At 35.4% G+C, this 27,538-nt stretch overlaps 1 protein-coding gene across 3 annotated transcripts; it reads left to right on the top strand.

Moving 5' to 3' along the window:
• Positions 1-290: 290 nt before the first annotated feature.
• LOC132290805 (kinesin-like protein KIN-7O) lies at positions 291-27,161 on the top strand. Of its 3 annotated transcripts, none has more exons than XM_059790153.1 (33): positions 350-732; positions 862-951; positions 2,725-2,843; positions 3,388-3,501; positions 3,591-3,672; positions 4,006-4,073; positions 4,150-4,224; positions 4,370-4,515; positions 4,597-4,699; positions 8,335-8,415; positions 8,598-8,666; positions 8,768-8,827; positions 8,906-9,067; positions 14,068-14,124; positions 15,506-15,745; positions 15,818-15,883; positions 15,963-16,148; positions 16,285-16,389; positions 18,145-18,222; positions 18,332-18,478; positions 18,607-18,720; positions 18,809-18,895; positions 18,972-19,175; positions 19,254-19,442; positions 20,111-20,317; positions 20,460-20,549; positions 20,644-20,784; positions 22,672-22,766; positions 24,413-24,491; positions 24,596-24,760; positions 24,892-25,011; positions 25,092-25,163; positions 26,607-27,161. In XM_059790153.1, exons 1-33 carry the CDS (start codon positions 609-611, stop codon positions 26,832-26,834), a joined length of 3,963 nt encoding a protein of 1,320 aa, XP_059646136.1. In that variant the 5' UTR covers positions 350-608; the 3' UTR covers positions 26,835-27,161. The 3 variants fall into 3 exon arrangements, with proteins under 3 accessions (XP_059646140.1, XP_059646136.1, XP_059646129.1); XM_059790146.1 differs by having other exon boundaries at positions 18,145-18,231; XM_059790157.1 differs by lacking the exons at positions 24,413-24,491; positions 24,596-24,760; positions 24,892-25,011; positions 25,092-25,163; positions 26,607-27,161 and adding an exon at positions 23,288-23,424 and having other exon boundaries at positions 291-732; positions 18,145-18,231.
• Positions 27,162-27,538: the final 377 nt, after the last annotated feature.

Here is a 27,538-nt window from a genome sequence, read left to right as displayed (position 1 = left end):
CTCTTTTTTGCGTCGTAGTTGTATATTGGTAGTGAATAAGAGGGCAACTTTTGAAACTTAAATTAGGATTGTCCTTTTTTTTTTTTTTGGGTTTGGAAATTGATGGAGTTGGTGGTGGTGGTGGGTGAGTGGAGAGAGAAATTGAGAGGGAGAGAGAAAAGGGCAATTTTGTACCTTACAACAAAGATTTTTTTATTTTTTTGTGTAATTTGATGACACAAAAGGGTGTGATATATTTGCAACAAAATGACTAATTTTAAATTTATTTGTAACAAAATGACTAATTTTAAATTTATTTGTAATTAGATCTAACATAAAGGTCATTATAGTTTGCATTCTTAACTCAAACTATCATATAGTATCTAGGGAGGAATTAGAGGATAGGAGGAAACAAATTGGGCCTTATTTTGGACCAAAAGTGTGTGTAACGTGCTTCTGACAAGTTTGAAGAGATAATACATCTGGAAATCATGCAAGGGAGGGTATTCCAGTAAATTCGTTGCGATACAGTAGAGTATTTACTAAAGGCGGGAAAATTCTGCTAAAGCTTCCATATGGTGAATTTGGAAGTGCGGCCTCCGTGAATCGATCGATAGGAGAAAAAGAGAATGGAGAGAATAAATGTAGCAGTTAGATCGAGGCCTCTCTGTGTGGAGGATGCCAAGAACAGCCCTTGGCGAATTTCCGGCAACTCCATCTCCATCCCTAATCACTCTTTCAAGTTCGAATTCGGTACACCTCAACCCTAACCACTCTTTCAAGTTCAAATTTGGTACACCTCTGTCTATGTGGGGAGGGTGTGTATATATATAAATATATACGCGTGTATCTTTGTTGACATTTCATTTTCTTGGCCCTTAGATCGGATTTTTGGGGAGGAATGTAAAACGGTTGAGGTTTACGAGGCTCGGACCAAAGAAATTGTTGCTGCCGCAGTTCGTGGATTTAACGGTAGCCTGAGTTCATACATTCATTTATATCATTAAAGTATAAACAATATATGATGCTTCACTTTTTATGTGTGTATACTTTTTGTTATATCAATTTATTGCGGAGTGACTGCTGACTATACCCTTTCTGAGGGTAGACTATTTAGGATGTTCATTGGTTGGTGCCCATGATGGTTGTTTTTTGAAAATTCAGAATTGCTATTGTGTGTCTGCAAGTCTTTGTGGTTGTGTTGGGATATGTTTAGCCAATTAATGGGTGAATTGTAATTATTTTCTATGTACTTCCCCCAGTTAATCTTTGTTTGTATATTAATGCTGGATTCAACACCTTCAACACTCGGGTTCAAGTTCGAATGAAATAAATAATAGAGGTAGAATGAAAAATGCATGATTTGACTCACTTATGCATTGGTGATAGTGCTTTCGTAGACCATCATCAAACAAGAATCTGCCTAGGTCCTAGATGGTTAGGTTCCTCTCATATTCAAATATCAAGCGAATTAACTTTATTAAAAATTGTATATCCTCATAAAGACTAAAATTTTGGCTGTTTTAAGCTTTAAAAGGAATTCTATATATTTATCTACAAACATTGTTGCTAGCAATGAATTAAAAGAAGATTACTTGTTAACTTTATTTAATTGCTATCTTCCTTTATTTGTTACTTAATTTTGATCTTGGACAAATTAAGTTTACAAAGGAAAAGTTTGTAGACTTAATAATTTGGTACTCTGAGATCAAATTTGACTTAATTTAGAGTCTACGGGAATTTGCTGCTCTTGCAAGCGGCTACCAATGCCAATCCAGGAAGATCGGTTCTTTAGAAAACTTGATTAACTGGCAACGTCAATGATCTATTTGAGTGTCATAGGTTTGTTGATCATTTATTAAAAAATGTGAGCATGTTTCATTTATATGTAGATTAATATAGTTGCAGTGAACTTTTTGTGTAAACTAGACGTGGGTTATGCAAAATTCCTTTTATTATGATGCAGTGATTTGAGATCTTTATATGTTATTTTATAGTCATATTGTTTGATTCTGGTACCAAAATTTTATAGATAAAGGTGTACTTGGATCTCATAGAACCTTCTTGCCCGTATTTTTATAACCTTATTGATACTGTCGATGTTTATTGAATTTTGTTTGAGGTATGAATCCTAGGGCACATTGGCACTTGTTCTTGCTGTCCTGGTACTTTGAGATATCATTAGTACTTTGTCTCTTATGGATGTAGTTTTAAAACTCCACTTTTTAGTTGTACAGGCCAACCGAGAATGCTCCAAACTTTTGAAGGCTAAGCCGTATTACCTTATTTTATGACAGGCAAGGCTTGTTCAGTCACGAGCTCTTTTAGTATTGCACTGTTTTTAGTTAAGAAACCATATGTTTCTCTTTTCTTTTTACTTTTTAAATGACTACTGATTAACATGCTCTTTATTATTTCACGTCCCATGTATTTGGTATTCAAGTTTCATGCGTTTATGTTTAACTACTTGCATTACATGTTTTAATGCTTGATTCTCAATACTTGTCAATATCATTGTAAAAACTGGAATGTATTGCTGTTTGCAAGTAGTAAGTTGTTCGGAAATATCATGTGTTTTGGTATTCAAGATCATAAGTTTATGTTTAACTACTTGGCACTTCAATCTCTCTCCTGCTTAAGCTCCATGTATTTGGTATTTTAGGTTCATGGGGTTATGTTTAACTCCTGTTTAAGCTATAGGAGGCGTTGGCACTTTAAACTCTCTAAACAGTTGCTCTCTTGTAGGTACTGTTTTTGCTTATGGGCAAACCAATAGTGGAAAAACACATACAATGCGAGGTTCGGCTACTGAACCAGGAGTCATCCCGCTGGCGGTGTATGATTTGTTTGACATTATACAAGAGGTAAGAGGTAAATGTTACTGTTCTAGCACCTTTATGCTAATAACATTTTTTTTTCTTTTCTTTCCTAGGCATGTCAATGCTTTCAGTTTTCAAACTGTTTTTAATTTAACTTGTCACATAATTAAATTATTTGTTGGTTTTTCATCAAGTCACCTGACGAGGCATCCTGTCACTTGAGCACTCTGAGGGTGGCTCTTAGTAACTGACTGGGTAGCACCTATTGATTAGGTCTTAGGATGTCAGTTGGTAGTCCGTGAGGCATGCCTTCATAGAAGATAAGGATAGATGAAGCAACTATATTGGTTATTGTGTGTTGTTTGGCCTGCACCTCAAACCAATATAACTCTATATTTTTTGCCTGATCACCGTAACAAAGTCTTTTTGGCCCTTAGTAGTGATCTTGAAGTCAATTCTTCTACTACGCACTCCAATAATTTTTTTACATTTGTTGAGTTCTTAATGGATTGGTCATCTAATAACAGATTTATACTAAAAATTGTTGTTTGAATATCTATGTACAATCCTACTTTTTCTTATATTTTAGGACATGGATCGGGAGTTTCTTTTACGAATGTCCTATATGGAGATCTATAATGAAGAAATTAATGACTTGTTGGCCCCTGAGCATCGAAAACTGCAGATTCATGAAAGTATTGAGGTAATATATTTACTGCACTGTGAACTCATAGGGGCATTCTGATATATATACTTGCTGTCAATGTTATTCTCATTTTGTTCAATATGAAGCGGGGAATTTTTGTTGCTGGCTTAAAAGAAGAAATTGTTGCCTCTCCAGAGCAAGTCCTTGAACTTATGGAGTTTGGAGAATGTAAGATTTTGGGCATATTTATTCTCTCTCTCTCTCTCTATCTTAATATTCTTTTTGTAAGTATTTTTCAAAGGCACATTTTCTTCAAACCATATTGGTGGGTCTCATGCTTAGGCTTGTTAAACAGATTCGACCTCAAACTTTGTAGTTCTTTTTTAATTTTTTATTAAAATAATTTAAATTCCTTTCACATCCACGCCAATTCTCATTGTTATGAAGGGTTTTATCTCTCACACATACATCCAACTTCCTACCCTCTTTTGATGTCTAACTGCTAATATTTTATCCAAGGGATATTATTTTTATACTCCTCCTTTGGAATTCATTTTACAGCTCATAGGCATATTGGAGAGACAAATATGAACTTATACAGCAGTAGGTCTCATACAATTTTTCGTATGGTAAAGTTACTATTCCTTTCAATCTCTTATGGTTCGTGAATATATAAGTCACCTGCCTTAATTTATAGTCACATAGATAATTGAGAGCAGGGATAAATCTGAAGGTGAGGATTCAGGCATTTCTTGTGATGCTGTCCGTGTATCTGTTCTGGTATGCAATCATTGAGAATTATATATTCCTCTTTCTTGTTTCTTTTCCTTATGAATCACTACTTTTTGTCAAATTCACTATTGCATGATAATTTTTTGCATGTGTTTCCCTGCTTATTTTTTTATCCGTGCCCGTCCATTTCTAGAATTTGGTGGACCTTGCTGGCTCAGAGCGTGCTGCGAAGACCGGTGCAGAAGGTGTTCGTTTGAAAGAGGGCTCTCACATTAATAAAAGCCTGATGACACTTGGAACTGTAATTAAGAAATTGAGCGAAGGCGCTGAGAGCCAAGGGTAGGTTTGCAGTTCTTCCAGTTCTAGTACACAATGAGTTTTTCTTCCTATACTTACTATACATCACAATATCCGATGCAGGAGTCATGTTCCCTATAGAGATAGCAAACTCACACGTATTTTGCAACCTGCACTAGGGGGGAATGCAAATACTGCAATCATATGTAATATTACACTTGCACAGGTAAATTGAAGTCAACTCAACAAATTTTATTTTATTTTTTTTTCCCAACATTTTGAGATTTATTAAAATCTTGTTTCACCAATTTGCTCTAAGACCATAGTAGTCAAATCACGTGGTATCAAATCATATTTCTACCATCACAAACCTTGTTTTGATGTTTGTCTCCCACTAGCATAAACTTCAATGTGGACCATGCCACTTTTCCTTACTGTTTTTGTTACTGGTCTTCACTGCAAATAGCCAAATTATCTTAATCAGTTTTCTCTCATTTTATCTCCAACAATACTACTTCAACTGTTCACTGTTAGAAGATGCTATTTTTGGAAAATATTATTATAGGAACCCTTGACAGAATATTTGATATGAGAATATCATAGGAGAGATTTTAGCCTATGATAGAATATTGATTGGAGTGATTTATGGTACTGATTTTAGGAATCTTTCATAAATGTATTTTCTATATTTGTCACCTCTATTCTTTCACCTATAAATAGAGGTGATCATTGTATTCAAAGATTAAGAGATAATATATTATAAAGTGATGTAGTCCTTTGGGCTCTTTGTGCCGTGGATGTAGGCCTTAGTGGCTGAACCACGTAATATCCTTGTGTTCTTCGTGTTTCATTTCTCTCTTCCCTTCTGTTTTATGCTTTACAATATGGTATCAGAGCCTAATTTCTCTTCCTAGGTTTGGACCCCTATTTTGGGGCATTCCCTTAGTATCTGAAATGTTGCTAAGGGTTTCTCGGTTCTATTTGTGACTTATTTGGGCTGCCGGTGTGTTCGGTAGCATTGTCTTCGTCTTTGCCGTGTTTCCGGCAGTTTTTATTGACTTGTTTGGGTTGCTGGTGTGTTCGGTAGCATTGTTTGTAATCTTTGCCATGTGTTCGGTGCTATTTGGACTTATTTGGGCTACCGGTGTGTTCCGTAACATTGTTCTTTGCATTCACCGTGTCTCTAGCAGTTTTATTGTCTTTTTCCAAATCGTTGGAAAAATGATCTGTTTCATGATTTGATATGCAAGCTGAGCGTTATGTCCATACACCCTTCAGCTTGAGGGGGAGTGTTAGAAGATGCTATATTTGGAAAATATTATTATAGGAACCCTTAAATTACTCCTTGATAGAATATTTGATATGAGAATATCATAGGAGAGATTTTAGCCTATGATAGAATATTGATTGGAGTGATTTATGGTATTGATTTTAGGAATCTTCCATTAATGTATTTTCCATATTTATCACCTCTATTCTTTCACCAATAAATAGAGGTGATCATTGTATACAAAGATTAAGAGAGAATATATTATAAAGTGATGTAGTCCTTTGGGCTCTTTGTGCCATGGATGTAGTAGGCCCTAGTGGTTGAACCACGTAATATTTGTGTGTTCTACTTATTTTATTTATCTCTTCACTTCCGTTTTATAATTTGCAACATTCACGAATATTTTCATTTCTAATTTTATCCTTTCTTGTCTCACCATACATGAACCTCAATTACAGGTAACACAATAAAAAATGGAGCGATATATTTAGAGGAAAGGATAGGGTAGTGCGACTAAAAATGGATTAATGCGGTTTTCATCATTCTTTTTTCTCCTTTTTTAGTTTATTGTTTTTGTGTTTGTTTGTTTTTTTTTGAGTTTCAAAATCATAGGACACATGTAGTAATATGCTACGTCACCAATCATGAGAGGTTCCTCTATTAGGCTTGGAGGCAAGTATTTTCCTTATTAGATGGTCCAGAAGGGCCATCTGTAGAAAAAAGTGACCTACTAAGCTAAGCTATTGTTGGGAACTCAATAGAAGCGCTTTGCTCCGGCCCAAATTAGGACCAAAACTCCAAAATGACAAAATTTTATCAACCTTACTTGGATGAAAGAGCTAATAGTACTAATTATTTATTAATATGCAAATGTGTGTGTATATCCCTCTGCACCCATGGTGTGAGAGAACTTGCCTCTGCACTTCTCAGCATCAATATTGATTATTGACAAGTCATAACCTTCTATGCTTATCCACGAATTCCCATACTTAGGCTTTATTTGATGAGGAATTGAGAATATGTACAACCTCTAGTATTAGGTTCTTCACTTGAAGGACTCATTCAACTTTGTCTTCTCTGGGTGGATATCTGATTAGATGTCTCACCATGGGAGATATGTTTAGGATGGATGATGGAAATTTCACTTTGTCGGCATTTTCCCCGAACTTACACAACACTTTGCAGTTCCCATCTTCTTGCTCTTGAACTTGTGGTATTTTTTCAAGATGGAACACCATGCATGACCCATGACTAACTTGATTCTCTTTGAACCTTTGTAACAGTAATCAACTGATTTATCAGCTTCTGCTGGACTTCTTCTTAAACCTCCCTCAGATTTTATTTATACGCAATAAGTAATAACACCATCACTAACTTGTGGCTGATTTGATTCATCTACAGCTACAAGATCAAAAACACGATTTGGATTTTGGTCATACACCATTTGGAAAGGACTCTTAGTGGCAGACCTATCCATGGTGCTATTGAAAGAAAATTAGGCTTGTGTCAATTCAAATCTCATTGTCTAATGTTTATCTTTGCAAGGCATCACAACAATACTACCTCTATTTGGCCATCCATTTGGGGATGATATGTACTGTCCACTGCAATGTAGCTGCCGATAACTTCCATAAAGTCTTCAAGAATAGCTAAGCAACCTTGTATCTCACTCGGTCATAGTGTCTTGCACATTATCTTATCTGAAGGGGAGATTTACTTGGGTTGCATCCAAAGTCTTCTTAAAAGGAATGAGATGAACCATCTTGAAGAAATATCAGCAACACCTCTAGCCTGTCAGCAACAAACCCAAAACAAAATCCATGCTAAAGAAAGGTGTTAATTAAATGTGTTGAAATGAACTGATATTCTCTTCCTTTTCTTTTATAAGTTTTAGAGCTCATTTTGGGATCTGGTTCAAGGATACTGACATGGTCATATTACTGTAAGTAATAATTTAGATATTGTAAAAATGGACTAGGAGGTAATCCAAGGTTCTTTCTTGCTGTGGGCGTCCTAGGACTGCTGCATATGTGGTTTTAGAAATGGATTTCAGTTCATTGTTGGATCTCTTAGACTAGTTTATGCTATAATCACTTTCGGAATCACAACCCATGTATATGCTAACGAGTGATAACCTTTGTCAGATTCGTTTATGAATTCGTATGCTGACATTATAGCATTTTGTGTAGAGTTGAAGCAGGGTTCTGGTGAAAAGCTTGTGCAGTAGTCATATGGTTTTTCAAAGTCCAATAAATTCTGGAATATTTGTCATTTTCTTGTGATCTTGAGCCATTTTAAGTTTCAACCTATTGTAACTAGGTTGAAAAGATTACAGTACTTTGAAAAGATTAAATTGTGTTTCAATTTTAACAAGGATCTGTGCATACAGTGAGTGAGATTATAGTTTGTGTCTGAGTCAAAAATGGATTTATATCAGGATCATATCAGCTCAAATTTTAGCTTCTTTTCCTTCTTCAGTGTTTGCTTTTGATGTTCTTCAGCCTGGTTTCTCTAGTTTATGCTTTCTTGTGCATGCACTTTCTTTTGTTTCTGTTTTCTCTTATTCTACTTTCTTTCCTATCTGATGGCAGATTCATGCTGATGAGACAAGAAGTAGTCTCCAATTTGCAAGCAGGGCATTACGTGTTACAAACTGTGCTCATGTTAATGAGGTTTTGCTCTAAATTAACTTGCTTTTCCGCTTAATTATGTTTTGTGTCCTCTCTTTCAATTATTTTCAGAAGTCTCTTTTGAAGTGTTTATTAACAACATGCATCTTAAATATTGTCTAAATCTTTTTTGCCTATCATAATTATCTGTTTACTTACTTAACCAAGTTTGGTCTTTATGCCAGATTTTGACAGATGCTGCTTTGTTAAAGCGTCAAAAGAAAGAAATTGAGGAGCTTCGAGCCAAATTGCAGGTTAGCCATATGTTTTAATAGATATAATCACACCGATGGTTTGTCTTAGGATGTTGTTTTTGAAAGATCAACCATTTGATTTTATCTTGTTTGTGTTTAAGGGTCCTCATTCAGAGCATTTAGAAGAGGAGATTCTCATTCTACGGAATACATTATTACAGGTAACAATGTTCAGCTTGTGATTTATTATAGAGAACAATGCCATTTGAATCCTATAGGCTTTAGTAATGACTGTATAGACTGAATTGGAGAGGGAGCGGATAGCTTTGGAGCTGGAAGAGGAAAAGAAAGCTCAAGCTGAACGCGAGAAGAGGTTGCAAGAGCAGGCCAAGAAAATTGAGAACTTGAGCTCAATGGTATTGTGTTCAAATAGGGATGAGAACCGTGATTATTACAAGAAGGTATGAACTACAATTGGTTTCTTTTCATTACATTTCTGTTGTTGTTGTTGTTTATTTATTTCCCTTGATAAATGTGACACTTATAGGTTACTAGTAAATCTTTTTTGATTGAGGATATCTATCCCTTTGTCATTATTATCTTTGTTTAGTCTTTCTGAAAATGCTTAATACTAACTGAAATTGTGTTTTCTGCATTTATAAAATTGACACATACGCTTGGTTTATCTTTTTTCCCAGTTAGATGAGGTTTGAGTTATTTCAATGTGCAAAACGAGAGCTTAGGCTCTTATTATACGAAGAAAAATTTATGGATTTGATGGGATTCAGATTGAGTCTGTTCATACAGGAAGATTATCGATACATATATATTTATATAAATTTGGTTGGGAAATAAGTAAGAATATGGGAGGATTTAAGAAAAGGATAAGAAAAATGAATTCCTCAATGAACTACAGATTAGTTTTTCAGGGCACCTTAAATTAACTTTTGGAAGGAGAACAAGAAGCAGAGGAGAGAAATGAAAAAAAGATATAAGAAACGAAAAAAATAGAGACTGGAAAGGATTAGAGAGATCAAAGCAACATTTTATTTGTTGATGTGCCAGTCCATCATAATGTGGGCATAGACAGGTATAAAATTTTTGGAGTATGCTATAATTTAATAAAGAAATTATGCTTTCAAGTCACGTGTCAATTCCATGTTGAATTCAACATCCTTATTCGGTTAGCTCATCTCTGTAGAACATTATATTAGTTTTAATGATTAAATTCTTTTTCTCTTGCAAAAGAGTACGGGGATCTTCAATTTCAGAAGAAGAGAGGTGAAGAGTGACATATTTTAAATGTGAAGTCCTTAAATGGGTTTTATTGATTGCACAAATCATTTTTGAATCCTGAATCATATAATCTCTTACTATTCACATAGATTCATTAAGTTTCTTTAAAATATTGAACTTCCTAGGAATTTGTATTGAACAGGGTTGAAACGAATTCAAATTATATAATTTGGATCATAAATTGTGGAATTTTAGTAAATATGGACTGACTAACCATGTACAAATATGTGGGTTTGAATAAATTGTTAATGATGAAATTACACTTTTTTCCTGAAAAATATGATGTGATGATGTTCTCTAAATGAACATGAATTTAATCAGTTTGCAAGGCAACAATCATCTGGCTTCTGTTGTGTCTAGTAGCCATGATGATGGGGAAAATGTCCTATGTGCCATAGGTGATGGCAGAAAATAAGTTGATGCAAGTATCGTGGTCAAGGTCACTTTGCCACCATGTGTCGGAACAGATGCTGCATTTTTGCCTTGAAGAGTCAACACCTGAATCTGATTCAAACTTTGAAGACGGTAAACATAGTGAAGAAGTGAATCTAACAAAATTATTTTTGCTTTGGTGACATGTGAGGGTTCAATCAAAGAAAAGGAGGAATGATCAAACCAAATTCGTGAGCAGCTCGATTGTTCTCTGTTTGATGGTCAAAGTAATGCAACGGTATTATCGCGTGGCCTGTGATACAGTATACAGAGAATATCCAACTCTAAAGGCTCTGGCACAGGGATGGCAAACTCTTTTGGGGGGGGGGGGGGGGGGGGGGTGGGTGTTATGGACGTCCCCACCCTGTTTACAAATACTTCATCCCATATCCACCCCGAACCCGGTACAGGTTGGTACTCTCCATCCCATTGCCGCAACTTGATTGAAGCTTGTAACCCGTCCCCACCCCATCTAGCCACCAATCACCGATTCACCATGGTCCGGGGGAGAGAGAGTTCTGATTTCAGAAGACTGCAACAAAGAAAAATTAATCAATGAAACAATCAATTTCACCATGGTTGTTCTGATTCCCGAATGCTACAAGAAAAAAATAAATAATAATCAAGCAAAGATTAATACTGAAGAAATAGAAACCTCTAACAGAAAAGGAGAGGAAGAGAGGAGGGAGAGAAACGGAGAGAGGCGAAGAGAGATGATGCCAATCTTTTGGTTGTCCGAGGTCACTGGCAATCGGCGGTTGAGGGCAGTAGTGGTGGTATGAGTCATTTCAAAATGGTTGTTTCAGAATACAAAATCTGCCGAGAAAAACTATATGAGAGAGAGAAGGATATAGCTTAGGGTTTGTGAGAGAGCGAGAGGAGAAATGAGATGTGCCATTTGATTAGGTTTTGGGTAGGTCTGAAATGCTGCTGACGGAATTTAGGTTAGGGTAGCTTAACATGAGATATATATATGTGTGTGTGTGTGTGTGTTTTGCCCTATGGGACAAAAAGGGTTCCAACTTCCCATACCCGTTCCATTAGGGGTGGGACGTGACGGGAACCCGCCTGGGCGGGACAAATTGCCATCCCTACTCTGGAAACCTCTTATGTGATTTTGTGATACAAGAACTCTGGATTTTGGTAGGCACTTTTATATGTTTACAACTTTGTTGAATGATCATTTCCTTTTGGCGTGGCCTAGAAAGTTACTAACAAGTGTCCATGGATTCAAATTCAGTCAATTAATGTAATTGTGAGACAAATAAGGCAAACTTTGTGGAGCACACGAATTATGGTGATGGATTTAAATAACTCATATGGATAATGTATGACTTGTAACAAGCATCTAATTTTCTAGACTTTAGTCTTGAATTGATGAGATTGGCGTCTTAAATTGTGTCATTGGAGGAGGAAGTGAGAAATGTCAATTTCGGCCCTACAAATGGTTGTCCACCTTAATTGTTAGATAATGAGGATTTTTTTTAAAATTCTGTATGATTAAAGCCTGTTTGATTGGTGGACTTTTACCCAAATCTCTGACATATATGTCAGTGTAAGCGGTGAATAAGACCTAGAGGGGAAAAATTACAGACCTTAAGGGGGAAAATTACGGACCTCAGGTAGTTATGTTGATTATGATTTGAGTTTTAGTTTTTATCTGTTAGTTTTTGAATCCAACCATGACATACATAACCAAGCATCCTTAATAAGTAAAGTAAGAGCAGAAACACCAAATCGTTTTGTGAAAAATCCTTGACTGGGAAAGTTTACGGACCTCACCCAGCCAAGAACAATCCACTTTACAATAAAGAAGTTACAACTAGGTCAATGATTCCCACACCCTAAAAGGTACAGTTATCTCTCGACATAGACTGACACCACACTCTCCACTCAAGTCTCTTGACTGCCCGTCTGCTCCATCAACAGACTTTGCTTTTCACAAATCTGCTTCTCAAAATGGCTGTCCTTCCTTTTGCTCATAAATCTGATCGGTTGAAATGAATCTCCCTGATATGCTGATGAATTTCTCCTTGATGAATACTTAATAACATATGATATCATCTGAGCAATTCCTACAATGAGTAATTGGGAATTTCTCTCTCTCTCCCCTTCTCACACACAAGGATTTTCTCTCTCCAAATGATTAGAGGCTTTAATCATCCTCTAGACTGACTGACTATAAACCCATATTTATAGCCAACATAAGTAGCCCATATATTGTGGTGATTGAGGCTGCAGGTTCCTTGTGTTTTTTGCGAATCTTGCCTGCATAGTCTTTGATGGTTGGTACGGTTCATGAATCATTGATACTTGTGCACATTACAATCAAGCTTTTGAGTAGGAAATTGCCAATGCTTTTATATGACTAACAAGGCCCAGATGGCCCAACACCTATAGATTTGGAAAATTATTTTTTTCTTTCCCTCATAATCAAGGTTATTTGGCATTTTCCAATTTTGGGATACCTCAGTATTTTACTTCGTCTGCGTATAAATTTGCAAGTGTTTGGTAATGAGTTTGATCAAGTCCTTTTTCTTGTTGGGAATTAGTGTTTTTTTATAATTTGGAATTTTTTGTTTTCATGTAGTTCATAAATCCCAATTTTTTTTGTTAGCTTTGCTCCATATGATTAAAAATACTATGCTTCTAGATAAATACATCATGCTAAGACAGTTAGAGAAGGTTAATCAATATGAAATTTTTTAGATTCTTGTATCCTTTTAGTAATAGAAACTTTACTGATCCCTGGTAGTTGAGATTCCTTGGAGACGGCAGAGAGTTATCAAAATTTCTTTTTTCTTTTTCTTGTGCTTCTTCGATTTCAACATGACCCATATACATGCATCATAACCCTTATGAGACAGTAGATATCAACATTTAATTACAGGGTATGCTGCCATCTACTTGGGAATTGTAAGAAAGAAGAAGAAAAGAAACTCTTAAATCAACCTTTTTAACAGCAAAAACTTTAGAAGCACCTTTGATATTGTTAACGTATTATTGTGCTGATGTCAGGAACCTTCATCAGTATAGAATTTTTTTTAGAAAGATGGTTAAAAGGGAAGAATTGCTTTACCTTTGGCTTCATGAGCAACTTGGTAGTGTTTTAAATTGAAAGAGATGGAGAAGAAGGATGCTCAAGAAGATAATGCCCCATAAACAGAGAGTCTTTCACATCTACTTTAAGTATGATGATGAAGTTCAGGTTAGTGCGATGCTATAGCACTTTGAGCATCTGTTGTAGGCCCATCAGTGTGCATGTGTAACCTGTTTTTTAAATTACAAGAATGGATTCAATTGCAAACCCGTCAATGGTAATATAATGTTGGATGAGGAGATAGTGTACCAGGCCAATTTCTTCTCAAGAGTTATCTAAGCTGAAATGCCTACATGCTGCATATTAAGACTATGGACAACATGTTTTGCCTTTTTGTATACTAATGAATTTTTGTGATTTATTTGGTGTGGTTGCTGCAAGTTTTCAGTAGAATCAAACAAAAGCTGTTCCTTTTTCTTTTGTTTTGATGGCATAAATCTTTTTCCTTTTCTGTTCATTGCATTGGCTGTTTACTAATTATGTATCATTGTAGATGACAATTTCTTTTCACGACCGCTTTGTGCTATTACTATTATCTGATTCTAGTGAAATTCTCCCCCCCCCCCCCCCCCCCCCCCCCCTCCATCTCTCTCTCTCTTAATTTGGATTTTTTTTTTTTTCTCTCTACTGCAGGCAAAGAGGCGTGATACCTGGTGCCCTGGCAATCTATCAAGGGAGACTCTTGGGGAGGTAACAAGTTATTTATGACAACTACATCTATGCTTCATGCATCATTTGTCCATCTTACTGATGCATAACCATAAATGAAAGAGTTTGTTGTAGTATTACTGAATAATTTCAGTCTGTTGTAAGGTTGATAGGGTAGATTTCTGTCAACCATGAAATATCTTTTTTGGGCTAGCATTTCTGTTGTGATGAGGTTGGATTGACTAACGAAATTACCATAATTAACTAGCTTGAAGCACCAAGAAGAACAATATAGGATATTTCCAGACTAAGATATACTTTGTACATCTGAAAAAAGTGATTTGAGCATTTCCAGGCAACTGATGAAAGCATCAATTTCTTGTTGGAAGTTGGAAAATTTGAAGTCGGAAAATAAATGCTGCAAAATACATGAGCAAATTTACTCCAGTGAAATATATATATATATTTTTGCACGCTTCACAGCTGTATTTCAGTTGGTGGTGAATTTTGATAGGAAGAGGGTCAGAGAATAACTGGATAATCCTTGTGCTGTTGCTTGAATTTCATGGGCTGCCTGTCGGAAGTTTGGTCACTAGCATCTCTCTATGATTACGCTGCTCAGAGGAAGGTGCCCTTAAAATGGTTGAATTACAAGAGGATTCCTCTTCTGTATATATATATAGAGAGAGAAAATTGTTAGCTTGTTGTCATAGTATCAGTTGAGGCTGGATTCTTTTCATATTGAAGTTTGTGTTTTGTTTGTCATCCGTTTGAAAGCTTACATTTGATTCCAGTGACCCATTAAAAGATAGAGCATCTTTTTCTTTTCTTTCTTCTATTTTTTTTTTTTGGTTCTCTCTCCTTCTCACTTATGACGAAAGTATCATTAGTCATCTGATTCAATTTAAGAATATCACAAGGACAAGGGGAAGGGCAAATATGCACAGAGGTAGTGTAAAAAATAAAAAAAAAAGACAGAAATGGTTTATTATGTAATAGACTATGTCTCTAATTATTGCTGAATGGTGGAAATGTATGTGTTACTGACCTTACTGACTATGTCGGGATGTAATGCTCTTTTGAGTTCACTTAAGCTATATGTTATCGAGTGTACACGGATAAAACAATATTGCTAGAGTTTGAGGATTGATTTTGGAAATTTCCTTAGTTAGACATTGAATTCTATTGTACATTCTAGTTTTGCAAATTTTAAATCCTGATTTTGGAAAAAAAAAAAAAAAAAGATCTTTCTTTATGCTGTAAATGTTGCCGTGTTCTAGCTCTACAAACTGAGATATAGTGCTCTGAAAATATTATAAAGTACATATAGTATTAATGCTTCATGCACTTTCCTATCTTTTCTTAGTATGTAGTAAACTAACGAGTCACGAATATAAATTGATATTGTTCCTTGGCACTTTAGTTGCACTCTACAGTCCAAGCAAAGGCTTCTGCTGTTAAACCTGTGAAAGCTGGGCGTGACATGGGACCACTTCTTCCTTTTGAGGAGCTAGTAAATGAAGTTACCATTAATGCCTCTTGCAAGCATGAGGAAGATTGTGCTAGTAATGCAGTGGAGGACTGTACTCTTCCTGATGCACGAGCTTTGTTGCATGTTACTAGCAGGAGAAAAGTTCCACTCAGGAAGAAAAGCTTACTCGTGGTTTGTACAATGCCTTTTTCTCTTCATTTCTTGTATTAACTTCTGTCACCCAATTAATTGTTTCTCTGGCAGGAGGACGATGAACTGGCAGATGCACAAGCAGAATATGAGAATTTGCTTTTAAAGTTTGAAACTCAGGTTATTATTGTACCTTCCTTGTTTTGGGGAACTATAGAACACAATGGTCTCTATATTTATTATCTTTTCCTGGTTGCAGTGGATCACGAGTGAGGTACAAATTGATTACTTAACAAGAAAACTGTCTGAGGCTGATTTTGGTCTGGATGAGACTTGTAAGGACCATTCCACATATCATCCTAATAAAATTACCACTCATGGGGACACAAACATAAGTTTAAGGGATTCTGAAGCTATTCTTGTGATAAAGCAACTTCAAGAAAAGGTTTCTTTTGCTTCGTGTTTTCTTCTACTTTTCTTTTCTTCTCTCTCACTTGTGATCTGGTTACTACTATTGTATGAATTCCTTTTTCTTTGGTTTTGCAATATTTGTCATTTTCGTTCTATACTCTGTCTTGCAGATTAAGATGTTAGAGGTGGAAAAATTTTCAAGCCAACAAAATTTGGATTGTGTTGTTGAGTTAGCAACAGAGCAGAACATATGTGCTAGGGAAAAGTATGAAGAGGTAATTACAGTTTGAATAGTTCAAGCTCTGGATTTTCTAATATATATATGCTTATGAATCCCTATTAATTTCATGGGTTGCTTTATCAATTATTTCTGGAAACTAATCAAATGAATATGACTAGTCATTAGGGAACTTGAACGCTGTTGCTCAGCGTTACTTGTAAATGAACTTGACTAATCATTAGGGAACTTGAACACTGTTGCTCAGTGTTACTTGTAAATGAATTTGACTAATCATTAGGGAACTTGAACATTGTTGCTCAGCATTATTTGTATTAATCTATCCACATGGAATTAAGTTCCTCAATGAACTCAAGTTTGTTTAGTCTCCGCTGATCTTGTAAATTTATTTTTCAAATTAAGTCATCACCTTGCCTTAGTTAGGCTGGTTATTTGATTATATGTTGGATTTAAAACTTCAGTCTCTGTAAGTGTTCGTGAGTTATCAGAAGCAACATTCTACTAGGGGTGGAGATTTTTTTATTCTGGCAAATCTGTTATATTTTAATCTGTTATTATTAGTTTTCTGATCTGTGTTTCTGAAGATCATAATAGAGGGCAATTTTTTTTTTTCCGACTTCAATTAAGTAAACTTTTTAGGCTCTTTTAATTTCTTTTAGCATCATCAAGTTTTCTGAAACTACTTTTTTTTTTTTTTTTTTTCTGCTAAATATTTCTGAAACTTCTTGCTTATGTTACTTTTATTTGAATGGAAAAGATATATAATTTTCATGTCTCCTTTGGGTAGATTTTTTGCCAATGCACATTTGAACTTCAGTGGCATTCTCGTGATGTAAAGTTTTCATTCTTCTCTTCTTTTTTTGCCTTTCTTTTGGGTTAATTCTCTTTTCTTCTTCTTATGATTTTAATAACAGTTTAGTGATTAAATTTATTCCTTCTGGTTTGATTTTTAATTTTGATGTAAATTTTTTTTCAGAAATTTATCAACTTTGGGTTGGGTTTATATTATAAGGATGTAATTCCTCTGAATACATTGAAAGAGATAGTCCGTCAAATTTTACAATTTTTCTTTTCCACATATCTTTAATTTTTTTCTAGTACATTTTCTTCATATAGTAACCAAATGGCTATATCCAAAACCTCTTTTAATGGATGAAGGTTTAGGATGATACAGATATTTATTTGATGTTTTGAGAATGTAGTTCTGTTAGTAGTTCTCTAAAAACTTTCAGGTTCTCTCTCTCTCCCCCATGCACGCCTGTGAGGAGTTTTATTTTATTTATCTATTTATTTTTATAGAAAAAAAAGAAGGAAAAGAAACACACACATGAATTTGGTTCAATTGTAAAAAACTTGAGCTGAAGAATGTGACATTGCTGGTTTGAGTATGAGAGCAGTCACTTTCTACTAAATTAATTCCAAAGATTGGACCTGTCTCCATTATTGTCCTCTCAGCACCTATGTTGAGTCCACCAACACTCTGTAATGGTGTTGTAGGGCTATGTTTTCTAGACATTTTTTTTTTGATAACCGGGGTGTCCGGGGCAAAGCCCCGACTAATCCACGGGACCCGTGCAAAGCGACCCCCCCACACGGATCGGGTAAAACTCGGACTATGTCCGTGGTTGTGGCCCCAAGAAATTGCTCGCGCCTAAGGGGAATTGAACTTGAGACCTGAAGCTTAATGAGGCTCCAGGGCCCAAGCCTTTTCCACTAGGCCAACCCCTTGGGGTTAATTTTCTAGATATAATTTTTTATTGTTTTAAACAATGAGTTTTTGTATTTTTGTCAGCTCTATGAAGAGCTTTTAAATGCACGGGAGGATGCAAGGGTGGCTTGTGAGCAATTAATTTCTACAGAATCAACCACAGTAAGTAATGTATGCATCTTCTACTTGTCAATATTTGTTATGATATACTTATTAGCTCATATTCTTCTGTCCAAGCCTATGAAACTAATGTTTCGCTAGCTTCTTTTAGGAGGAAACTTTTGACTCGATGAAACTATTAATGGAAGTCCATGAAATTATCTCGGAAGTTCACGCCTCAAGAAATGTTGTCGAGAGTGTCCCTTCAGTTGTTGACGAATTTTTTGAGAGTTTCTCTGCTATATTAAACCTATTCGCTGTGAGAAGTCTCTCAGCATCTTTGATTGCTTATTATATTGTTTTACCATTTAGTTTGCAGATTAACCTTTTTTTCCTTTCCTTTTTCCATATGTTTTCTATCAAGACTTCATCATCTATGTTGTGCAGGATCTTAAGTCTTTGATAAACCAGAACTCTGTGCAACTGAAAGATATTATTAATAACCATGAGACGTTACACAGTTTTATGAGTTCCAAAATTACTGAACTTGAGAATGAGAAGGTGTGATCATGTTGCCACTGGATATTTGAGATAATATTTTCTCTGACCATTTCTGATAGTTTTCTATATATGGATGGATGAAATGTAGCTTTTTTTGTACAATCAATCTGGGGATCTTGACAATCAGATACGAGAATTAAATCTCAATGTTCAAAATTCTGAAAAGGCATTAACAGTAAGCTACTTTTACTTTCACCTCTAATGACCTTATTGTTATACGAGATTGTTTGACTTGTTCAGTTCTCTTGCAGGAACTTTCAGAAGAATATGAAATGGAAAAAGCTGACCTCCTTTCTCAAATTCGAACTCTTGAAAAGGAAGTATCATGTTTATCAAATTGTTCTTTGGCCAGGGAAAAGGAAACTATGAGAAAAGATCTTGAGAAAACAAGAACAAGGTTGAGAGAGACAGAGTTCAAGCTTAAGAATGCCATCCAGGAGAAAACCAAACTTGAGGTTTTATACCATCTTTTGATTTTCTTGTTTGACTTGTTGCATTTATTACCTATATTTGATATATATGCTGATTTGTAGGGTGAAAAGGCATGTGCAAACAGAGAAATAAAACTCTTGCATGGACAGAAGGCTATTCTTGAACGTGATATTAGCAAATGTGACTCACTTACTGGGAGAAGGCGTGATTCCGTTATTGACAGAAGTTCAAATGTATTCGAACCGAAAAGGGCAAAGGGTCTTTCAGTTGCCATCGAGCAAACAATGCAGGTGATGACATGTAGACTTCAAGTAGCTATACGTGCCCCGGGGGGAGGGGGTGTAAATAATTTTCTGGTAAATTCAAATGCAGAGAGTTATGATAGAATGGAAAGAGTACATGACAACAGCTGAAACATATATGGTTCATGTTTTTTGGGGTAGTGTAAAAGGTCGACATCAATTTTATTCTAGGACATCAGCCACATAGCCGGATCTATATTTTTTGGCTACTTTGTTGAAACTGTTAACCATTCTTACTGCACAACGAAGATTAGAATGCAATTTTGTGCTTTTAGTGGCAAGTATTGAGTTCAGGAACTAATCTGGTGATTATTGCTCCATCAATAAGCATATCAACTTGTTTCAGATTAAGTTTCAATAATTTGTTAAATGAAATCCTACGTAATGTTCACCAGTTGTTCCCTTGAAACATGTCCATCCTAAGATATTTTGGCATATTGTTATTTGCTGCTGATGCACATTTTGTTTCTCAATCTGCCTGCTTGTTTGGTTCTGTGACTAATTTTTTTTTTTTTCATGTCATCCTCTACATTTTCTTTGCATATAGATATACAATTTTTGATAGCGTGTCAGATTTCTGTCTGATATTTTGAAGTTGTTATGGGCAAGTGTAGTGTTCACTCTCTAAATTTAATTTTGGCTTTTCTGTTGTTAAGGAAGAATACAAAAAGCTGGAAGTTCTTGCATTTGAAATGGAGACAACTATTGCTTCTCTGGAAGAGGAATTAGCAGCTGCTAATGGGGAAAAGGAACAGGCCACAACTAGAAATGAATGTGTGGTTTCAGAACTCCATGCCCTGTCTGACAAGTTGAGCATGTCAAACTCAGAACTGAGTATGTTGCAGGAGGAAGTTTCCAGCCTAGTAAGCTTTTCTATGTCTAATCTCTTGACATTTCCTGGTTTCCTTTTGTTTCTGATAAATTTCCCTGTTGGACTTTAAATGGCTAGTGTTGCTTCTTGTTTCAATCTTTTTAACCGTTATCCTATTATTTCTCTTATTCCAGAGGCTACATTTGGAAGAATTTAAGTTCTATAATCAAAAACTGGAAAGCTCTTTTAATACGGTGGTAGAACAAAAGGAAGAGATGGCAATGGTAGCTGAGAGTTCAGAGTTATTGCAAATAAAATATTTACTTAGTCTTCTCTTTTTTCAGTATCATATTGATTGTTGTGTCTTTTGTTCTACAGCAACTCACGGATGCCCTTTTAGCAATGGAGGAAGAAAAGGCAATATGGTCTGCTAAGGAGAAAGCTTCCATTGAAGCCATTGAAGAGAAAGCAAAGTCATATAATGCTGAGATCATGCTTTTATCAAAAGAGATGTCACAGGTGACATTAAAAACTCAGCTTTGCAGTGAATGTTGAAGCATACTATTGCATGCTTTTTTTATGGTTTTACTTTCTTTTTTTCCTAGTTGGTACTCACACATACATGCCTCCATTGAGGCTTGAACCCTTGACTTCCCTTTGGAAAGTAAGGGCTTGATACCGTTAGGCCACTGACCCATTGGTTTTATGGTTTTACTTTCTCTATATTTATTTATTTATCTATTATTATTTTTTTTTTTTTGTGCTTACTGCCCTCGACGAGGTGTTACTTTTTTTTATATGATTAGTTATTTCAGTAACAGAAATCATCATTTGAAGGATGAACGGCATTATTTGGAAACATGACACAATGTATTATTTGGATGCTCTTATTAGCCATTTATTCTTGGTAAATGAGCATGGTGAGCCACATTAAAGTAATGATTAAACAAAAAGGCAGCCCAAGGAGGTTGCTGGCTAAAATCAGGAATACTGATTATTTATTCTCGACAAAGAATACAACAAAACAGTCTTGGCATTGCCTGTTTGCAAATGACAAGACACGACGCGGTGTTTCATTTGGGTGTTATCAGTTGCCCATTTATTCAAATGAGCGAAGTGAACCAAAAATAAAAAATAAAAATAAATAAAAAAAGGCAAAGGAAGTGAAGTCGCTGGCTAAAAACATGAACCTTTTTTTTTTTTTTTTTTTTTCAGCAAAGAATAAAAGGAAATAATCTTGGGTTGCATATTTGCAAATGAAAGACAATGCCCGCTTATCGCCATCAGGATACATTAAAAAAATTGTGACAGGTTCCTGTATGTTGGTGTTTAACGGTGTAACTCTCCTTCAGTTTTCTGGAAATCACCAATGTTTGCTGCCAATGCAGGGTGATTATCCCTCTGTGCGTGTTAGGTACCAGAGCCACATCATGTGAAAAAATCTTGCTATTTTTTGGCCAATCTGAACAAGCCACCACAGTGTTGTCTGAGTTGGAGCAACAGTCAACTAAATTATCCTAGAAACCATGGTGTCCACATGTGGTTTCCTGCCATTCTTATTTCTTTTTAAGCTTTAACCCCCATATATATGGGACGTTTGGTTGATTGAAGCACTCTCAAATGGACTAGTTAAGTGAATTTGAGGTTTTTTGTGTGTATCCTTTCTGAAAGAAAAGTTTATTACAAAACACAGTATTTGCTTATGGTCTATTTTGCTACACTTTGCTACATTTTCTTACATTAATAAATGTTCTAGATAGTATTTATTAAAAGTTTATGCTTTACTAAAGATATCCACATTAAAACCTACAAATTTCTATAAGATTATTAAAAAAAAAAAATACCAATAGGCTTGTGGCCTAGCGGTACAAGGCTCCTACTTCCCAAAAGGGAGGTCAGGGGTTCGAACCTCAGTGGAGGCGGTGTGTATGAGTCCCAACTAGGAAAAAAGAAGAAGAAGGTTCTTCAAAAATACATTACACTCTTGTACCTGAAAATAGTAATATATTATATGAAAAGGCTAAAAGCATGTAGGGAGATAATTGATATGATGGCCTGTATATAGAGTACAAATATCTATACTATCACCACAGAAGTCAAAGCATTTGAAAAATCTATCTATACTACTTTTGTGTTCTGAATATCAAAAGCATCCCACTAGTACTAAATATGGATTTGTTTCTGACTTAGTTTGTTTGAGATAAATTCTAATTAGGTTTCTGCTACTTTCTTTGTCGGCTTCATATAGTTTCATTATGAAAGGGATTTCTTGACTAGTAGGCCCATGCATAAGTTTTAATTGGGTGAACATTTTTCTGACAAAAGTTGATCCAAAAGATTTCTAGACGAAATGTTATTTGCAAATGATATCTGAATATTTTGATGATGAATTTGATAAACTGCAAGGTGAAAAATGAATTGGAGTTCTGCAGAGAACAGTGCAAGGTCCTTGAGGAAAGAGTGACATTTTATGAGGAAAATGAGAAATTGGAGAAATGCAGGTTTGTCTAACCAAGTTGGTTTTCCTGTGTGTTGTTCATTGGTATAATTTATTTGGTCTCAATTATTAAATTCCTTTCAGTGTGTTGGAGAATATTATTATAGGAACCTTAAATTACTCCACAGAATATTGCTCTGAGAATATTGTGGGAGTGACCACAAACCTGTATCAGGAAAGAGTGACATTAATCATCTGCTTTTTTCATGCTTTAAAATCCAACACTTATTTAGAGTGTTTGGACCAGTTCAATTGTCAAATCAGCCATGAGGCTTGGTCACATAGGCCTACACCCATACTACCAAATAGGCCAACATCTTGAGCACATACGCTTTTGCATTTTAACTGAGAATTTTTTTTTTTTTAATATCTATTGAATCAGAAACAAATAATTTGGTATCTATTTTATGTGTAGAATGAGAATGATACTGAAGTACAATGATCATTAATGCTATTTTCTCACTAAACCAGTTGGCTTGGCTGCTAGTTGCTTAGTAAAACGATCTTGTCGATTACATTGCCAAGGACGACCAAGTAGGATGTGTCATGCATCCATTGGCACGTAACGCCATACTGATTGTTTGTGAGAAGTCTTACTGAAAAATTACGAAGGCACCTTGGAGAAACAATAACCTTGTTCCTTTATGTAACCAGAGGAGATGGTAAGGATGCAGGTGGCTCTTGGTCTTGAGTTTCACTTTTTCCAGTGTCTCTTGAGCAACCAATTTTTTGCTTCTAAACTATCATTATCACATTATAAAGTTTTCCACCTGCTATGGAACTTGTTTGAAAGATGGTTTCACTTTTTACCATGCTATTCTTCTTTATCTTTGACATGAGGTGCAAGCTTAATTACTGTAGTATATCACCAACCACATCACCTTCATTCTCACTTCCTCAGTATAACACATTCACTTGCCCCCTTTTGCTATACTTTTTATTTTTTACATTTCCCACCTCCTTTTGCTAATTTTCATTTTCAAGCCTTTCAAAGTTTTCGTGAAGTACTCTTGATCTTCAGCAAGGTTGACATGAATATCAGCCCTTCTTTTTGGAAATTCATTAGATTGATGCCAATTTCTGAGCACGCGTATAACACTTAATATCACTTTTATGTTGAATACTGTTCTGCGTAAACTCCTTCCTCCTGTAATGTTTTTTTGCTGTCTAAGATGTTTCTGAGCTGCTGTTTTCCCTTTTACCAACTTTTTGGAGGAACCATGAATGCAGCTGGACCAGACCAGGACCTGAAATCCAAAAATGATAACTATGCTCTAGAACTTAGATGAAAAACGAAAAAACTTTAAGAAGCTATTTTGATTCTAGTACTACAATTTAAAGATTCGAAGAATTTTAAATTCTTTGATGGTTGTCCTTAAAATTTATTAAGGTGATATGCTTATTATATATATATATATATACTAGCTGTTATGCTTTCATGGTCTCTCATGTAAATAGGATGTTATGCAACTTATGATTGGATTGGACTTTCCATCAGTATTCATTTCTCTCTATATAAATATATATAGATTTTGTTTCACAGACATCCTGATTTTGGCATTCCCCCTTCAGAAAAGAAAAATAAGAAAAAAGCCTACTTCTCTCGGATTAACTTGATAGAAATTTTTTCCCATTTTTATTGTGCTTCAGTATGGACAAGTCTTTACGGAATGATCAACTAAGAGATGACCTCAGAATGGCTGACAATCAGAGTGAAAGGTCGCAAGAAGTAAGTTCCTTGGCATTAGTATCCTCTTATTATCATTCATTGGTTACAACACAGCATTTAACTGCAACTGCTTGTTATGCATAGTTAACTAGTTCTTTCTTCAGACTTTGAAGTCAAATCTGGAGATGCCTTCTTTGGAGCATCGCCGTGCTTGTGAGGAAGTGGATAAGCTTCGGATGGAGTTGAGTGTGGTCAGTAAAGAAAGAGAAGATTTCTTAACCCGGGTTAGAGAGTCAGATGCAGGATCAGTTCTGACTGATGACTTCCAGGTTTCACCTCTGTTTTAATATTAAGTGTTCACAGAAAGTTAATTTTTTTCTACAAGAAGATGACAAGGTGGATTTTGAGGACGTACGGAACTGTTGTCTTGTTTGATTGATTGCATGTTTTCCTCTAGCAGAATATTAAAAATCAGCTCCTTATTATGACAATGGAAAGGGATAAGTTAATGACTCAGATTGAAGAGCAGCAGAGCCATGAAATTGCATTGGATTTGTGCAAGGAGAGTTATGATGAAATGGTAGGTTTATTGTTTCTTTGCACATTTGGCGCCTTTTGTTGTCTGAGGTGTAATAATAATGTGATAATTCTTACTCACAGTTATTGAAGGCAAAAACTAAAGTGGAGGAGATGACTGGGAGACTTTCTAAACTGGAAGTGAAAATGCACAATGTAAGTGTCTTATGTTTATAATTTTCTGGTACAGGGTGGTTTTGCATCTCTTGATAATAATAATAGATAAATAAATGAAGTGGGCACCTTTAAAACTTTGCTGATTTATTTCCAGCAAGGTTTAAAGCATTAATATCGACATGTAGTCTCAGTGAAGCCCTACTCATCATATAGGCCCCCAATTCATGGAAGGGCTTGCAGTGGAGCATGCAATGCGTGTGCTACATGCTGAACACAAGGATTGTTATTTTTGTCCCTTTGTCTCAACCATTAAGCTTGTATGTCCTTGAAACTTTTAATGGATTTCATCAACATTTAGTTGACAGCATTCAAAAGTTAAAGTACGAAGTTTACTAAAGGGAAGTTTTAAACCTTTTGATGATTGAGTTCTTTTATAGGCTTGAGCTTGCATTACAGGGTAATTAAGCGGGCTTTGTTGACTTTAATTGCCTTTTTCATATCAACCTTGCTGTCTTTTTGAGCCTCGTTTAAAATGTGACCACAACGAGCCCTGTTCAGACTGGTGCTTGCCTTAATTTTAGGTTAACGTATATGACAGTGCTGTCTTTACAATTAAAAATGAATTTTATATTGAAAACCTCTCGGGTCTAGACCTTATTCTCACATGATTCTCTCAAGGAGAATCCAAATCATGTTTTTCAATTTGTTTGAGGGGTAAATATTACAGATTCTGTTTCTCTTCTTGATTGGTTGACTCATTGTCATACTATATTTTTTAAATTTGGATTAAAAAATTCATATATTTTTGTTCTACCTTCTTTAATATTTTTCTGCATTGCTGGGGGGTGTGGAAAAACTTGAACTTGAATTTTGTTATTTTCAGTGGTTAGCGGATTACATCAACGCCTCAAACTTTGAGGCTACATTTTGTTGAAGGATTTGAAATAAATTGATTTAGGTCCAACCTTTTTAAGGAGTATGGATTAAATTTAGATTTAATAATTTGGATTAAGTTTCATCAGTATGCGTAGTTTTGTTTTAAGAGTTTTATATGTATAGATTTCAAATAAATAAGGTGGAAGGACATCTAGCCTCCCCTTGAACTTCTGATTCCACCTTCAATTGCCAATCTTTTATTTAAACTTCAATTCTTTTTTAAAAAAATCCATTCATTTATCAAATTATACCGTTAGTGTTGGATTTCTACAGTTAAATAGACCGTATGGGCATGACTCAACAAATGAAGGATCACTTAATTAATTATAGAAAAAAAGCATTGCTCAAATGATGATTTTAGACAATCCGGTCAACCATAGGAAGGGAAGCACATTTACATTTGCGAAGGAATTGAGTCAGGATCTGAGCTTTAATTTTATGGTTTTTCTTACCAAGTCCTAGATCTTAGATGTACTCGTGATCAGTATTTCACTTGAACAAGAGTAAAAAATATTTTGACGCAACTCTTCTATGTACTCTGAACAGGATGAGATCAACAACAATAAGGTTAAGGCAAAGCTCAGAATGAGGCTTCAAGGGGCACAGATGAAGTTGGATACTTACCGTCTTAGATACAAAGAGGCAATAGATGAGACAGAATTCATGAACCGGAGATTCGAGGAGGCTTCAGCAAAGCTGAAGGATCAGTTGGCTTCATATGGCACTGAGGTCCTCAACCTCAAGAGACAGATTGCTATAAAGGGCAATGAATGAATCCTACTTTAAAAGCTTCATTCGAACACTTTGGCAATATACAATTATTATTATTATCTATTTTAATTTATTCCAGGCATCTTCTCTATTGTAAAATTACAAGGGATTTATGTTTCTAGGATTGCACAATTTTAAAGAAGCCCAACAAAGCTGAGCCTTGTATATCTTTAGGCGTTTTTGGTTTAGCAATCAACCTTGGAATTTGAGCTTGCACTTGGCTTATGTAACTGTTCCTTTTGAAAAAGTTAAGATATAGATGTACATGATGTAACCTTTCAGCGGCTTTTCCTACTATAAAGAGTTTGATGGTTCTTTTTGTATTTGCGATTTTGGATTCTGAAAAAGTAGACTCTGTTGTGAAAATTGTACGGAAATGCAATTGTAGGTTCATGCTCCTAGTGGTTGAGAGATTTTTATACATAGAGAAAAAAATCTCTCCGAATGAGAATGATGTGTTTTTGCTTTCAAGTAAAGAAAGAGCTTTGCGGGATTGAGCTCGTTCTATATTTGCTTTGCCTACTTGGTGTGGCTGTGGCTGTGGCTGTGGCTGTGACAAATTCAAATTTGCTGTAATTGGTATTGCTAATAGAATTATGCATTTAGATGATGATGTATTGCTACACCCAGCGTGTAATTACTATGTGAGGGGTGCAATTCTCAAACCAATGTTGAACCATTCTCTTCTTGCTTGGGTTGCAGCTTAA

This window comes from Cornus florida, unplaced genomic scaffold, assembly GCF_030987335.1.
Source record: "Cornus florida cultivar Cherokee Brave unplaced genomic scaffold, ASM3098733v1 CherokeeBrave_3.0.0_Hap2_Chr02, whole genome shotgun sequence".
NCBI classification, from domain to species: domain Eukaryota; kingdom Viridiplantae; phylum Streptophyta; class Magnoliopsida; order Cornales; family Cornaceae; genus Cornus; species Cornus florida.
Note: the sequence above shows the minus strand (reverse complement) of the source record. Positions and strands in the feature narration are given on the sequence as shown.